The 16,713-nt window shown below is 50.7% G+C and overlaps 1 protein-coding gene across 1 annotated transcript in view; it reads left to right on the top strand.

Moving 5' to 3' along the window:
• Positions 1-16,713, top strand: part of asap1b (ArfGAP with SH3 domain, ankyrin repeat and PH domain 1b) — a 34,608-nt gene that overhangs the window by 13,285 nt on the left and 4,610 nt on the right. Inside the window, 24 exon segments of the mRNA XM_067251806.1 lie at positions 1,330-1,404; positions 2,278-2,327; positions 2,604-2,733; positions 4,977-5,062; positions 6,301-6,376; positions 6,467-6,553; positions 7,390-7,490; positions 7,585-7,658; positions 8,860-8,894; positions 8,896-8,947; positions 9,077-9,096; positions 9,098-9,126; positions 9,931-10,100; positions 11,349-11,482; positions 11,712-11,726; positions 11,728-11,784; positions 11,786-11,805; positions 11,892-12,081; positions 13,182-13,267; positions 13,987-14,102; positions 14,259-14,326; positions 14,763-14,870; positions 15,015-15,240; positions 16,436-16,504. Of these exon segments, the coding sequence (XP_067107907.1) occupies positions 1,330-1,404; positions 2,278-2,327; positions 2,604-2,733; positions 4,977-5,062; positions 6,301-6,376; positions 6,467-6,553; positions 7,390-7,490; positions 7,585-7,658; positions 8,860-8,894; positions 8,896-8,947; positions 9,077-9,096; positions 9,098-9,126; positions 9,931-10,100; positions 11,349-11,482; positions 11,712-11,726; positions 11,728-11,784; positions 11,786-11,805; positions 11,892-12,081; positions 13,182-13,267; positions 13,987-14,102; positions 14,259-14,326; positions 14,763-14,870; positions 15,015-15,240; positions 16,436-16,504 (2,074 nt within the window).

Genomic DNA, 16,713 nt, shown 5'->3' with positions numbered 1-16,713 from the left:
TGCATTCTTATCTGCGCCCTGTCCTTTCCCCCCGGCGTTTCTGTGGGGAACGGGCTCTGAGTCCTGAGTGAGTGATGGTTGCTGGAGGAGATGTTGGTCCCTCTCTCTTCCTGTGTCCGGCCTGGCACTGAGATTAGGCTCCAGAAATACACTGAGCTTCACGTCCAAGACCCACTGTGTTCATGTGTGGGTGTGTGTGGGTGTGTGCGTCGGTGTGGGTGTGTGTGTGCTCCTTTGGAACCCTCTTCAATCAGCCACCTATTGGCACTGCCTACTGTAGGCCCCAGTAACAAGGGTAAAATAAAGCAACTTTCCAACTTTCCTAATGGCCTCACAATCCCTCATTCGTGACATGTCTGTGTGTGTTTGTTGAAGAGCATATATATTCTCAGGGTTCCCCAAATCATGATGACAAAAGGCCTTTCTCTGTTTCAGATAGCATAACCTTTGCTAACATTTGTAGCTGTGTGTGTGTAATAAAAGGAGGGACAGTTTATTAATTGACGGCAGCAATACCACTGGTCTTGGCCAAGCAAAGGCAGAGAGCAGGAGAGGAGGAGAGGGGCAGACAGACAGGCAGGCAGGCAGACAGACAGTATGGCAGGCAGGCAGACAGTAGAGCAGGCAGACAGGCTGGCAGACAGTAGGGCAGGCAGACAGGCAGGCAGACAGTAGGGCAGGCAGGCAGACAGACAGTATGGCAGGCAGGCAGACAGTAGAGCAGGCAGACAGGCTGGCAGACAGGCAGGCAGACAGTAGGGCAGGCAGGCAGACAGTAGGACAGGCAGGCAGACAGTAGGACAGTAAGGAGGGAAATAGAGAGAGCAGAGAGCCGGCTAGCAGAGGCCGCAGGGTCAGCTCTTAGAGAGCACCAGCTGCTAGCAGGTGATTGATATTGACGTTGGCCGTTTACTGCACAGCCACTTTAGAAACACATTAACGTCCATTAGGTTTTGTTTGTGTCCTGGCCCAGTGCTGTATGTGTCTCCGGGTGGACTTGGCCCGGGATGACAGGAACTCCGATCCTTATGTCCAAATGGCCTCCAAGAATCTGCTGTAGCAGTCGGAGCTGTGAATCTAAATAACAGACATACTTTCTTAATTGGAGCCCCTTATTTGCCAAGTCAACCGTGCCTATCAAAACCTGAAGCGATCATATCATGTTTATGTGCCCATGTTCTTTAGTGTAGCCTGAACAGAGAAGGACTCAAAAGAAGCTGCCAGCAAAGTTACAGTAGTCACTTTCTAACCATTTTCCTCTGTCTCTCATCCCTCTTTTCTCCCTCTCTGCTCACCCCTCCCTCTTTCTCCTCCTGTGTTCCTTTGCAGCTCCAGAGCCTCAGTCATAATGTGATTTTCACCCTGGATTCACTGCTGAAAGGGGATCTGAAAGGAGTCAAAGGGGTAAGATTTATAAGAAAGGAATCTTTCTGCCCCTCTGTTCTCTCTCTCTCTCTCTCTCTCTCTCTCTCTCTCTCACTCTCTCTCTCTCTCTCTCTCTCTCTCTCTCTCTCTCTCTCTCTCTCTCTCTCGCCTCTACCCGTGCACACACACAGTCTCTTTCTCCTGCACACACACACAGTCTGTCTCACTCTCCCCCTCTCCTCCTCCTCTCTTCCTGGCCCCTGTGGGAGGCCCCAGCATTAAAGCAGGATGGGAAGAGGACGCCCAGTCAGCACATCTCTCCATTCATCTCCCTCCCTGACTGTGTGTGAGGGAGAGAGAGAGCGATGGAGAGGGTGTGTGGCGTGAGGGGGAGGGGGACTCTGGTGAACAGATCGCCCTGTAAATCTTGCAGGGGTAAACACGCGTCCTTGTGTTGTGCTTAGAGCGATTGGCGAGTGCTCCAGATAAATGGGTCGTGAACCCGTGAGGTCGGAGACACCCATGGGCGTGGTCACTGGGCCTTCAGGGATATCAATTGTGTGCCTGGCCAGAGCATGGGAAACGCATTCCAGGAAGACACACAACGTTGCCTGCCCCCAACCCTCCCCCCTCCCCTCCTTCCTCTGTTGTCATAGTGAAGAGGGACAAGATCTTCACTTGTTGCAAATGTTCTAGATCCTTATCTAGGCTCCTTATAAGCGACCCTGTCTGTCACCATGGACAAAGTGACATTTTACCGCCTCTGCCATGAACAACTCTGCTTGACTCGGCACAGATACAGATGGGAGAGTAGGGTCTCTTTCTGCATCACCTCCCAATAATGTTGGCTGCTGTGGTATAGGGGGGCCCCCTCTGGCTCAGCAATGGATGTAACTCTGTCTCTCCCTACAGGATATCAAGAAGCCCTTCGACAAAGCATGGAAGGACTATGAGGCTAAGTTGTAAGTGTGTCTTTACAGAGAGATTTTATATCTATGCAGTGTAAATATGTAATTAACCTGGTTGATTGATTGGGATGTATGGACTAACTGATTTGAGTTTTTCCATTGAATGAAATTAATCTAGTCCCTGGTGTTGACTCTTACAACTTTGACCATAGAGAAGAAATACCAATCTGTCTCTGTCTCTGTCTCTGTCTCTGTCTCTCTCTCTCTCTCTCTCTCTCTCTCTCTCTCTCTCTCTCTCTGTCTCTGTCTCTGTCCCTCTCTCACCATCAGTACAAAGATTGAGAAGGAGAAGCGCGAGCATGCCAAGCAGCACGGGATGATCCGCACGGAGATCACCGGGGCAGAGATCGCTGAGGAGATGGAGAAGGAGCGCCGCCTCTTTCAGCTTCAGATGTGTGAGGTCAGAGGCCAGTCCTGTTCTCCTCTCCATGTGAGCTCACAATCCTTTCTTTGACCATGCCGAGGGCACGCTCTCTCTGAGACATGGAGACCACCAGAAGGACTGGCTCATGCTCTGATCTTCAGTGTGACAGCAGTTACAGTAGTTAAGAGTGACTCTGACTGCTAGCAAACCAATATGTATCGGTGTGCTGCCTGCTTATCTGCCCCCAGAGCAACTGAACAAACTGCCAGTTGAGCTGAGCTCAATTTGCTTAACGCTGCCAGAGACGAGAAGCCATGGGTGGGCATGGACGCCCACACTTCTGCGCTCTCTCTCTCTCTCTCTCTCTCTCTCTCTCTCTCTCTCGTTCTCGCTCTCTCTCTCGCTCTCTCTCTCTCTCTATCATTTTCTATTTTTCTCTGGTTCTCTCTCTCTTTCTCTCACTTTGTCAGTGTGTGATTAAAGGGACACATGGGCTCGACCAACTGCTGCTTAGTGTAGTCTGCCTGCTGGCTGTGTGCTAACTTATAGAAATGTGTGTGCGTGGGCGAATGTGTGCAGTACTGTATCTTTTCTCATTTTCTATGTTAGTCTCACCAATCTCTATTTCTCTCTATTTCTCTCTCTCTCGCTCCTTATTTCTCTATATATCTCTCACTTCTCTCTCTCTCTCTCCCTCTGTTTCTCTCTCCCTCTTTTCCTTACTCCCCCTCTATTTCTCTCTGCATTACTCACACAGCCGATGAGAGAATCCTCTCCATCTTTCATCCCAGGCTATGTTGCCAGGTTGGAGGAGGCGTCGTTCAGCCCCTCCATTATCTGGCTGCGACCAGACTCCTCTCATTCACACACAGCCCCGGCACCCAGAGGCAGGCCTCTGCATTCACAAACACAGCACCCCTACACAGCACCGACCACGCCCCCATACAGCACACACAGCAGACAGCACCCCTACACAGCACAGACCACGCCCCCATACAGCACACACAGCAGACAGCACCCCTACACAGCACAGACCACGCCCCCATACAGCACACACAGCAGACAGCACCCCTACAGCACAGACCACGCCCCCATACAGCACACACAGCAGACAGCACCCCTACACAGCACAGACCACGCCCCCATACAGCACACACAGCAGACAGCTCCCCTACACAGCAGACAAAGCACACACAGCGCCCCATTAAACAGCCCCCTGCACAGCACAGGAACCTAGGGATCCTGTGCTGTGCTCCCTGACAAACATTGGGGAAATGTGTTTGCCTACGAACACTCAGAGACGCCCAGATGAGACACACACACACACACACACACACACACAAACAATTTGTACCGTAGGATTGCATGGTAAGCAGTACAAGGAAGCTTTACAGCGGCGCTGAAAGGGAAGCATTCTGGGATAGATTAAATTCCTCCATGGGGCTGGAAAAGGTCTTTAGCTGCGTCTCTTTGCAAGCTGTTCAGGATTGGCACGCCATGGGATAAACTCAGATTAAGATTATGTTTTATTCATTTGTTTGCTGGGCAGGATGTTCTGAGGAAAGTGTTCCTGTGTTGTCTAGCGGTTGAGGACCAGACTCATCACGCGGGCAGAGGAAACATTTCTGAAAACCTTCCCAAATTAAAAACAATTATGGTAGGGCAGGGTAGGAGAGATTCCTGCTCTGCTTATGTCCTGGAAGAAGATGACATTCTAATAAAAACCTTTCTGATAAGTGTTGTCTTGTGGTGTTCACCGGTGTCCGTTCTGTTGGTATCCGGGCAGATTTGGAGGCAAAGATCAAAGGCGTGTTTAAAAGCGTGTGTGCACTCTGGTGAGATTGTTACTCCACAGCTTTCTGAATGTCTGCATTTCAGGGAACCTTTCTCTCCACCAGAGCAGATAGTAAGTCACTGCAGTCACACCAAGGTATTGTTCCTTTGTATAAAAGATAAACATGTATATGTTTGTTGCCATAACAACACGCGCCAGCCAACAACAATTTTCTACACCCGGCAATCCAAGCGCTCTCTCCAAAAAAGCGTGTGCTTCTCCACAATAATGATACTGGGAGGTATTATTCTAAACTAGGCAGATGTCTTGTATCTATTTTATGCCATGAATAACGATTCTTAAGAGTTGGGTGCGGTTCAAAGCACTTAGTTTGAACATGGACATGATCCAGAGTGGAAGTACTCTGTTCTGGGTCCAATATTACCCTCTTCCAATTACTTACATTTTAGGTTGTAACTGTCCACCTCTTCTGGTTGTCTTGTAGTACCTGATCAAAGTCAACGAGATCAAGACCAAGAAAGGAGTGGATCTTCTACAGAACTTGATCAAGTATTACCACGCCCAGTGCAAGTAAGTCAAATACAATTTAAAAACCTATTTTGTCCGTGTTGTCCTTCTAAGGACCAATGGGCTGGTCCCCTAGCAGTCGAACCCTAACCAGCTGTCCCTCCAGACAGTCCAAAGCAAACATTCCATATGGAGCAAGTCTCCGCTGAATCTACTGCATTTGGGTTCACCATACGTTCTCTGAGAAAATGTTTTTTCTGAGAGAGTTATGTCACTGTGCACCCTACGGACCAGACTTAGAACAACTCTTTCACTCCTTCTCTCCCCTCCCCTGTCTGTAACCCCCCCCCACCCAACTCTCTCTGTCCTCCCTGCCCCCCATGTCCTCCTTGGATGAGTTGCTGCATGATTCACAGGTCCCTGAAATGCAGTCATATTTAGCCCTCATAAATATGCATGGTCATCACGCAGATGCCTTCTGACAGCCGTGGGGGTTTGTGGGTAAATAGTGGGCGTCGTTCGTGCCAGGATTACCGCACCGGAGCCGCGTCAGTACGACGAGTTTCTCTCCGGCTCCGTCAGCCTGCTCGTTGATAGGCCACCCTGTCACAATAGCAATGTCGTTCTCTGGTAATCAGCTCAACCAGAGCCAAAATGGCCACCTGACGACCAGGGTTGCTGACAGGCGAGAGGGAGGAGAATGGCAGTGTCTGCAGCTGGCTGTCTGCGTGTGGAGCTGGGGGAAGAAAAGTTATGAGGAATACCAAGTTGTTATTTGAGGAGGATAGGAAGGAGAGATGGATGGTTGCCTGAGGGCAGAGGAGTGAGGGAGACAGATAGAGAGGTGCAGAGGAAGAGGGGTGGATCGAGAGGCCAGAGAGAGAAACGGGAGAGAGAGAGAGTTGTGGTGGCTGCTTGTGATGATAAGCAGATGTGCAGGGCTGTATGCAGGTGTGTGCCACTTGCTGATCCATAATGGATCACAGAAGGAGAAGGAGAGAGAAAAGTTGGAGTTGGAGGTTGAAAGGGAGAGAGGGAGAGGGAGATAGAGATAGAGAGGGAGAGAGAACTCTGCCAAGAGCCAGAAGAGTAGACAGTGGTATACATTAAACATAAGCTGCAGCAGTTGAATTCTCATTCAGTCCCCTCTATCCCTGTGACCTTCTATAACGTCCAGGGCATCACTGTGACACGTGGCCTTTAGTAAGTGGTAATTGATACTGAAAGACTGCCTTTTGAACTATCACTGCGAAGAGATGTTGCTGCCACTGACATTCTAATGCCCGAGCCGTCTTCTTCAGCTTCTTCCAGGACGGCTTGAAAACAGCAGATAAACTGAAGCAGTACATAGAGAAGCTGGCTGCTGACCTCTACAATGTAAGTGCTCGTGTGTGTGTGTGTGTGTGTGTGTGTATATATGTGTGTGTGTTTGCCCCTCACTGATGCAGTGTGTTCTTCTGTGTTCAGATAAAGCAGACCCAGGATGAGGAGAAGAAGCAGCTGACGGCGCTCAGAGACCTCATCAAGTCCTCCCTGCAGCTGGACCAGAAGGAGGTAAGCAGGCCAGACCAGGCCAGGCCAAAACAGACTCAAACCAGGCCAGACCAGACTAGGTTAAACCATTTTCCACCAGGCCAGACCGAACCAGGATAGGCTCACTTAAATAAGACCGAAACATGCTATGATCTCCTGGAGCACCCCAAGCAGCCGTACATGAGAAGCACATGCTCGCTAGTCATCGCTGGATCCTCACAGGCACATGTGTGTTCACAGCTAGCTAGCTGCACGAGGGCCTTGTCAGGATGCTTTCACTTCACACGTCTCGCTCCTGCCTCCCACTCAGTCACACATACACACACCTACTGCCCTGGTTTCCTGCGCGAGTTTAAACACAAAAGCGGACACACACCCACACGCCAGGCCAGCATGCAATCAAGCTCACACTCGCACAAACCCAAGCATGCACGTACTCGGTCATACCTGTGCACACACACACACACACACACCACTCTCTCCCTTCACCAGCTAGATCTTTCACGCTCTTCCCTTTCTTTTTCTCTCTCTCTCTCTCTTTCTCTTTGTCTCTCTCTCCTTTGCTGCTTGTCTGGACTCAAGTCTAGAAGAGTAAGTTCCGGTGCCCGTTCGGCATGCTCCCCTGTCAGTGGTGTGTGAGTGATGAGTGGGACTCTTCCTCCTGAGGGAGGACGTCCAGCATGCAGCATGTGGTCCTGACGGCCCCTCTAGAACAGGTCCCCCTGTGGACGAGCTCCTGGACATCGTACTGACGCGTGTCTGATTGTGTTAGAGAGGATCTCATGCGGCATGTTTGTATGCTTGTTATGTATGGCGTGTGTGTGTGTGTCTGTGTGTGTGTGTGTGTGTGTGTGCAGGACTCCCAGAGCAGTAAGGGGGGCTACAGCATGCATCAGCTGCAGGGTAACAAGGAGTTTGGCTGTGAGAAGAAGGGTCACCTGATGAAGAAAAGCGATGGGTAGGGTTACGCAACACCTAACACACATAAACCCAAACACACAAAACACACCAACTTGTGTTTGTTGTTTTTTGATGTTATTGTTTTCCTGTAGGCTGAGGAAGGTGTGGCAGAGACGGCAGTGTTCGGTGAAGGGCGGCATTCTTACCATCGCTCATGCCACGGTGAGTGGAGCCCCCCCCCCCCCACACACACACACACACACACACACATACACCCTCCTGACACACTGTGAAACCTGGGTTCCTGGAGCGTGTGAATGAGACAGTATCAATCTGTTGCCTGAGAGGAATCGACACGGATGTGGTTTCCATGACAACCCCCTCCTCTTCCTCTCACTCCCCCCCATGACCATCCACCTCCTTCCACTGCTGTTAGTGAGTCATCTGTTCCTGTGTTTGTGTGCGCGTGCCTGTGAGTGTGTGTGTGTGTGTGTGTGTGTGTGTGTGTGTGTGTGTGTGTGTGTGAGTGAGTGTGTGCACGTGAGTGTGTGCATGCGTGCCACTGGCTGGATCTCTTCTCTCTGACTGGCTTGTGGCTCTGCTATGTGTTACAGTGTTCTGTGTCATACTGTCTCCCACAAGATTCTCTTACTGTACAATCACGACTGTCAACGGTCACTGGGGTTACATGTGTTATAAAGCTGTACTAAAGCTGATTGAATGTGGATGTGACTGTGTATCCCAGTAGGCTCTGTTCTGCTCTCTCTCACCTACCTACCTACCTACCTACCTACCTACCTACCTACTCTGTCTCTCTCTCTCTCTCTCTCTCTCTCTCTCTCTCTCTCTCTCTCTCTCTCTCTCTCTCTCTCTCTCTCTCTCTCTCTCTCTCTCTCTCTCTCTCTCTCTCTCTCTCTCTCTCTCTCTCTCTCTCTCTCTCTCTCTCTCTCTCCCCCCCCCCCCCCCACAAGAACATGGAGAATCGTCTCTGTATCCTAAGGGTTTTTCCAAATCCATAGAGAGCCATCAAGGCTGTTTAGTGTTGAGTTGTCCTGGAGGCGTTTGGCCCGTCCGTGTTGTTTTTCCCAGCAGCCCCTGCGGCAGCTCTGAACTCTGGGTGGCATTCAGAGCCTGGCACCATGCCAGCCTGCCAGATCCACTCCCAGGGCTCATCACAGACAGTTCACGTTTCATTAACACACACACACACAGACACACACATGACCCCACAGACGCACGTGAAGACGCTGGTGCCAGGAGGCAGCGAGTGCAAGCTTCAAATTCACTTATTTCTTGCTCTTTTTATATAATAAGACGGGAAGGGAGATTGGGTCTAATCTTTTTATCTATCAATCATGCTTCCCCCCCTCCCTCTCTCTCTCTCTCTCTCTCTCTCTCTCTCTCTCTCTCTCTCTCCATCCCTGCAGTCTAACGTCAGCCTGTGAAGCTCAACCTGCTGACCCTGCCAGGTGAAGCCCAGTGCAGAGGACAGGAAGTGCTTCGACCTCATTTCCCGTGAGTAAGCCTGTCACCACGGCAACAGGTGCCGCGGTCCCAGACCCCGGCAGAGTAGATGGAGCTGGTTGTGAAGTCACATCCTCACTCTCCCTGCATCTCTCTCTCTCCCTCCTCCCACCCCCCCAGATAACAGGACATATCATTTCTCAGGCAGAGGATGAACAGGAGTTTGTCATGTGAGTACCAGAGGACTCTCACATCACCACACTCACACAGTATGTTCTCGTGTAAATACAGGTTTGATTACATTAAAATAGTGTATAGACACAGTATGCATAGGGTATATACTATATACACCAATTTTACAGGCCGCTGACTTGTGGTTGCAAGAAGCGAGGTCCCTGTAACCACACACCCTTGTTTCCCCTGAACACACACACACACATATATGAACACGCTCATGCACAGTAACAGACAGGTTTGGGACAAACAGGCCCGCACACACACATGGGTGCTTGTAGGGCCGCGAGGGGTGAGGGACAACGAGGAGAGGCCTGTCTGAGGAGCATCAGGACTGCATCCAGGCCTGGGAAGTTAGCAAGAGCCAGAGATGTGTGTGTGTGAGAGAGAAAGAGAGAGAGAGAAAGTGTTTGTGTGTGTGTGGGTGTGAAAGAGAGAAAGAGATTGTGTGTTTGTGCGGTGGGGTGAACTGCTGGGGAGGTACTTCCAGCAGTGTTGACTCATGTTTGAAGCAGTTACTTCCTGCCTGTCTGACTTGTAAGTGTGTGTGTGTGTGTGAGTGTGGATGATGGTTAACTGTGGCCTTAGTAGCCTATGACATCCTGTGGCTTAGTGAAGTTTTAAAGATTGTCTGTGTGAACTGAAGTAACTATGCTTAGGCTATATCAAGAAAAAAACTTTTTAGTCCCCTATAGCAAACTAGATGGTAGTGGTGATAGGCAGCATTATCTGTGTAAAAACAACAACAACAAAAAACATCCAGGTACCAGATGTGTTTGTGTATGTGTCGGCTTGTGTAGCTGGATCTCGGTGCTGACCAACAGCAAGGAGGAGGCGTTGAACATGGCGTTCCGAGGGGAGCAGAGCGCGGGGGCGGAGGAGGACGGCGTGCAGGATCTCACCAAGGCCATCATCGAGGACGTGCTGCGCATGCCTGGCAACGAACTGTGCTGCGACTGTGGAGCTTCAGGTACACAAGTGTGTGTGTCTGTGTGTGTCTGTGTCAAGGCAGGGAGATGGTGAGTGTGTGTCTGTATAAAATCGAGACAGAAAGATATGGAGTGAATGCGTGTGTGTGTCGGTGTGTCTGTAGCTGTGTGTCTGTAAAGGGTTCCGGTTCCACTTTGTGCTTGCTCACCACTCGTTCACCTTGTCACGCCGGGAGACAACAGCCCCGCTTCAGCAAGGTCTGCTCTGAGCTTCACCCCAGCCTCTCCATCATCATCATCCTCTTCATCTTCAAGGACGTCTGTCAGCCAAGCAGACCCTGCCAGCCCTCCAACTGTCGCTACATCCTCCTGGCTGTTCTTTACTCTCTACACCCCCCCACCCCCCTCTACCAGATATGGATTTTTGCTTCATGGCTGTTCTCAACCCCCCCGCCCCCCCCCCCCCCCCCTCCTCCAGCTAGCTAACAAGCGGCTTCAAGGTGTGTGTGTGTTTGTGTGATTGTGGCTGTGTTGGCATTCAGGAAGTAGGGCCTCCGTCCTGACACTGAGCTCCCCCTCATGTGGAAGTGGAGAGTCAGCACTCCTAGGACCAGAGGCACCCTGGCCTTTGGTCTCTCTATCTCTCTCTCTCTCTCCTCTCTCTCTCTCTCTCTCACACACACAAACACACACACCTTAGCTAATCACCCATCTGCCCCTCTTAGCACAAAAGCACACACACACCCACGGGGAGAGAACAAACAATAAAAAAAGGAACAGGCTATTACAGAGAAACAACATCATTACATCATGTTGTTATATCATTCCCACAAGCTCCCCACCCCACCCCTACCAGAGATGGAGCTAATTCAACACATCAGTAGTGTGATCATTAACAGCTTCAGATGAAAACATGTCACAGTTTGTGTTGGCAATCCCTGACCTCGTGGCTGCCCAGGTCTGGTTATCCTGAGTGTGTGACTCATGAGTTGTCTGCCTGTCTGGCACAGAACTGTCAGCTCCACCTGCAGTGCTGTCTGTAGGGCCTGTGAGTGGTCTGTCTGTCTGGCTGGCCAAGTGCATGGGGTGTCTGTCTGTCTGTCTGTCTGTCTGTCTGTCTGTCTGGCAGCTTCCAGTGACACCACATTATGAATGAATAGATTGGGGTTACCCAGATACCCAGACCCTGGTCGCTCACAACCTCTCGTTCCCTTCCTCTTTCTCGTTCCATTCTATCTCTTCCTGTCTGTCTCTCTCTCTCTCTCTCTCTCTTTGTTTTCTGTTTGTAGATCCCAAGTGGCTGTCCACCAACCTGGGGATTCTGACTTGCATTGAGTGCTCAGGCATCCACAGGGAGATGGGCGTGCACATCTCCCGCATCCAGTCCATGGAGCTGGACAAGCTGGGCACCTCCGAGCTCTTGGTGAGGGGAGAGGCAGAACTCATGTTCTTGGTTGATGTTTTTGATTTGTCCATTTCATCGTATTTTTTATTTATTTTTTGGGTCCAAGAGCCAACATGGCCAATCGCCATTCAGATTCTGTAGTTTGTGATTCCATACTAATGCAGCGTTTTTCTTTTGCTCTTTCTTTCTCGCTTTCTCTTTTCCCTCCCCCCTTTCTCTCTCTCCCTCCCTCCCTCTTTCTCTCCAGCTGGCCAAGAACGTGGGGGAACAGTAGTTTCAATGAGATCATGGAGGGAAACCTCCCCAGTCCCTCCCCAAAGCCCCTCCCCTGCCAGTGACATGTACGTACGCAGCTTCACAAACACTTCCTACATGTAGCCGTGGTCTCTGTCAGTCACTGAAGCATCCCCCCCCCCCCTCACTACAGGACAGTGAGGAAGGAGTTCATCAACGCTAAGTACATGGACCACAAGTTTGCACGCAAGACGTGCACGTCAGCCTCGGCCAAGATGAGTGAGCTGTGTGAGGCGGTCAAGTCCCGCGACCTGCTCTCCCTCATCCAGGTGTACGCCGAGGGGGGTGGAGCTTATGGAGCCCCCTCCCAGAGGGCGGGGCCGGTGAGTGTGACCTCCCAGACGACCCCCCCAAGGGCTGTGTCTCGCCGCAGTACGCCAGCCCCTCCCCTCTGTGTCTGCCTACAGTACGCCAGCCCCTCCCCTCTGAGTCTGTGTACAGTCCTGATGAAAGCGGGGGCTTCAGTAGGGATTTGGAGTTTCCTCATGAAGGCAGGATGAATGAATACCTCTCGGGATCCACTTCTAAAAGTGTGTGTCGACCGTGTCCCTTCCTGGGACTTTTCTAATAGTTGTTTAGTTAGCCAGAGGTACAGTGGCTGTGATAAAGTGGTGTCAGATGCAGACCCCTGGGGCCGAAAGATCTTGCTGAATGTGTGCTTGTGTGTGATGACTCACTGTGTGTGTGCAGATTAGAGCTTTGAAGCTGACTCACCGCTATCTGATCCAGCCATGTCATGCCGGGGGGGATCTAACCACTCCCTGTACACAGACAGCCAGGATGATTACTGGACAGCTAAGGATCTGCTAGCGTTATGACATCTTGGCCATTATGGTTTGTCCAAGTTCCTGGAGTCCTGGAACTTCTTGGCCTCACAATTAAACCCAAACCTGAAACTAATGTCTGGTTTCACTTTAAGGATATATAGTCACTTTTCCACTTCAAGGGTGGTAACCAACAGTAACTTGCAGCCATTTTGGGGGTGGAAGTCTGTGTTGAATCAGTGTGTCAGATGCAGCTGCGCCAATTAGAACACTCTAATCTCCCCAATTACAGAAATGTTGGAATCAAGCTCACGACTTTGCTCAGGGCTGCTTGGGAGATGTTATTTTTAGAAGCCATTTTGTTTCTCCGCAGTTTGTTTACAGTCGAGTGCCTAGTGTTAGAAAGGACGGAGGCGGGGGGGGGGGGGGGGGGGGGGGGGGGGGGGGGGGGGGGGAGAAACACAAGAAACTGAGAGAGAAGAATATGACGGAGAAAGTGTGTGTGTGAGAGAGAGAGAGAAAGAGAGAGAGAGAGAGAGAGAGAGAGAGAGAGAGAATGTGTGAGGAGGAGAAAAGAGGGAGAAGGGCAAATGCAGAATGGATGCTGATGCTCTTGGTGAGCGTGTGATGTGTGTTCTGTGTGTGATCGCCCCCTGCAGGAGGTGGGAGAGACAGCCCTCCATTACTCTGTGCGCACGGCCGACCACACTTCTCTGCACCTGGTGGACTTCCTGGTGCAGAACAGGTAACGTGAGCCCATCAGATCAACAACTCTCTCCCCGTCTCTTCCTCATCCATGTCATGGTATAACCACGATTAGCCGTAGATGTATCCAAATGAGAAAAGGGAGAAGTGAAGAACGAAAGACAGAAAGGAAGAGATAACACACATATAGAATGGGGAATAGAATTGAGAATTGAGAAATAGAAATTGAGAAATAGAAATAGAGAGAGAAAGAGAGGGGGATAAGAAGGTAAAAAGATGAGCTCAAAGCTCAGATTCCCACAAGGCTAACAGAACTGGGTCACGCACTTATTCTGTGTTCTTAATGTATTCCTCTCCTCTTTTCCCTCTTTACTATAGAAGATAGAGGCAGTTATGGAGGCTGTTACCAGGAGATGGATGTGGAGGCAGTTTTAGAGGCTGGTACTGGCAGATGGGTGTAGAGACAGGTTGCTACTGGGAGGCTGCTCATTAAATAAGTCATGCTTGCACAATGTCATGCCCAATCATCGTAATGTACGTAATTTCTGTAGTTATTTGGGGACTAGGGGTGTTGGAATAGGGGCCAGTCAGAGTTGGTGTGAAGTGGGTTTTTTCAGGTGGAAATACAGATGTGTATTTCAGGGTCAGTGTGTTGCTGGAGGCTACAGTGTGGAATTAGAGAGCACTCTTGACAGGTTTACCTGCATGGGCTCAGGGTTAGCACTCATGCTCTAACCTGTGTGTGTGTGTGTGCTTCAGTGGTAACCTGGATAAGCAGACTGAGTGGGGGAACACCGCCCTGCATTACTGCTGCATGTACGAGAAGCACGAGTGTCTCAAATTGCTGCTGAGGGGCAAGCCAGCCACTGACATCAGTGAGTAGTCCTGCATCCTACCTCAGACACCGCCTTGATTTAGGTCACTCCTTGGAATTAAGCCCATGGATCTGCGCCAACTGTGAGGCGAATCAAACGTACCTCGATTGCTTGGTACGTCAGACTGCAATGTTGAAGTGTACCTCCTCCTTCCAGCCAATCAGAACGGAGAGACTGCGCTGGATGTTGCCAGGCGACTGAGGAACAGTCAGTGCGAGGAGGCAGTACGTATCTCACTGTGGAACGTGTACTAGCATGCACCATCTGTAGATTTTGATATGAAAACATTCATTAATTATAATTCCAACTCCAATTATAGACTTGGATAATAGCTTTATATTCTGTCATCCATTTATTAGACTGACATTATGTAAAGAGTGACATCGTTGACAACACATGTGTCCTCCCAATCATTGCACACAAACGTTAAGTAAACAGTAAGCACTTGAGTGTGATGGCAACATTTCATGATTGCCTCATTACTGGTCATTGATGTCACCCTCGACCAGGTGTTGGTGGTGGCCACTTAACCAGTGTAATGGCAGTGCACCACCACTGGGTGACAGCAGACCAGCTCTGCATCCAGCAAGCTGAGAACACTGCTATGATTACCACTGCTCTCCATTATCACCTCTAAATGTGTGTGTGTGCGCGCCTCAGCTTGTGCAGGCCGCTGAGGGCAAGTTCTACCCGCACATCCATGTGGAGTACGAGTGGAGCCTGCGGCTGGAGGAGATGGACGAGAGTGATGACGACCTGGACGACAAGGTGAGACTGAACCTTGACCTTCGTTTCTAACCTGAGCACAGCCTCCACACAGGGAGATGTACCCAACATATGACCAAACACCGTCCCTCTCTCTCTCTTTCTCTCTATCTCTTTCTTTCTCTCTCGCTCTCTCTCTCTCTCCAGCCCAGTCCCATAAAGAAGGACCGCTCTCCCAGGCCCCAGAGCTTCTGCCACTCGTCCAGCCTGTCCCCTCATGACAAGCTCTCTCTGCCGGGCTTCGCTGGCCACCGTGACAAGCAGCGCCTCTCCTACACTGCCTTCACCAATCAGATGTACAGCGCCTCCACCGACCTCACTTCCTCCCCCGTGGCCGACGCCCCTCCTCTGCCCCCCAGAAACCAGGGAAAAGGTGAAACACACACACGCACCACCCAACACACTGATCTAATTTGCATTGTCTAACGTGACATGACTCATACTGTAACAGTATCATGTTGGACCAATTTTTGGATTTGCATTAATGTTCCATCCAAATGTCTACGCCATGATGCAAATGATATAGAAGTCAAGTTTGGCTGAAAAGACAGCAGCGTGTGGTCAGCTTCTTGGTATTATTTGTATAACCAGCAGGACGTGTAATTGATGATGTTTGTTCTTTGTAGAGGTACAACAGAAAACAGTGTGATGTCAATGGCGTTCAGTCAAGTTGCTACAAACTCACACATGGGCGTGCGCACACTCTCATACACAACCGCAGACAGAACACACACACATGCATGCCCAGAAGAGGAATGTAATTTGTCAATGCGTGGATAGGAGAGTGTGGAGACGGTTGCTGCGTACACAAGAAACCTCCAGGAAAAGATGACTGCAGGGCAGGGGAGTGTATAGGACGGGAGCCAGGGAGGAAGGAGGAAGGAGGGCGGAGGGAAGGGGGAGGGAGGGAGGGAGGGAGGGAGGGAGGGAGGGAGGGAGGGAGGGAGGGAGGGAGGGAGGGAGGGAGGGAGGGAGGGAGGGAGGGAGGGAGGGAGGAGGTAGGTAAGGTGATAGGGAGGGTGGGTGGGTAAGGGAGGTGTGTAAAAGGGTGGGTGTATACAGAACAGATAAGAGCTTGACAATGTAGATGCTTCATTATGTAAAACGTGAGCACTTCCTCATTATCTCTGACAGGTTTTACAAACAACCGCCCGAGAGCGTCCTGCTGCGAAGACAGAACCTTGATTAACAATAACAGCCCCCCCCTTCAAACCAGCCTTACACTGCAACCCACACATACACATTTCAATTCGTTGGGAACTGCACACAGCAGCACATAGTCGCATGTAAATGAATAGCTGGAGGATATGAAACGAGTTAGTGGGAGCGCTAGGGCCGGGCCGCACTCCTATCCTGAGGGAGATGGGAGATAATCCTGCTCCCGCCGCCTAGCTTTGTGCCATTTCTCTTCTCTTTCGTTGCCTATCGCTGATTAAGACTTCATCTTGCGCTTCGTAGCGTGTGGGAGAGTTTCTGGCAGAGACTGGCACCGATTTTCCTCCCACACTCCTCATCGCTCTTCCTCTCTTTCCCTCTCTCTCTCTTTTTTGTTCCCTCTCCTTTTTCAGCGCCACACTTGGCATTCCTCGGCTCTCACTCGCACTACGCCACTCTGGCGGGCACTCGACCATACATCCGTGAATATCCCCTTTTTAGATTCTCCCCCCTCCCCCTCCCCCCTCTGCCTGTACACCTCATGTACACCCCTCCCTCTGTGGTGCTTCACTCTCCGGCTCAAGGGGACAGACCGTGGGAAGCCAGTGGGGGCTTCACCTAGCTAACAGTGGGTTGGTAGAATAAGTGTGGTTCCTTACCACTGCTCTGTGTGTTGGGTTTGAATCAGGCT

This window comes from Osmerus mordax, chromosome 15, assembly GCF_038355195.1.
Source record: "Osmerus mordax isolate fOsmMor3 chromosome 15, fOsmMor3.pri, whole genome shotgun sequence".
NCBI lineage: Eukaryota > Metazoa > Chordata > Actinopteri > Osmeriformes > Osmeridae > Osmerus > Osmerus mordax.
Note: the sequence above shows the minus strand (reverse complement) of the source record. Positions and strands in the feature narration are given on the sequence as shown.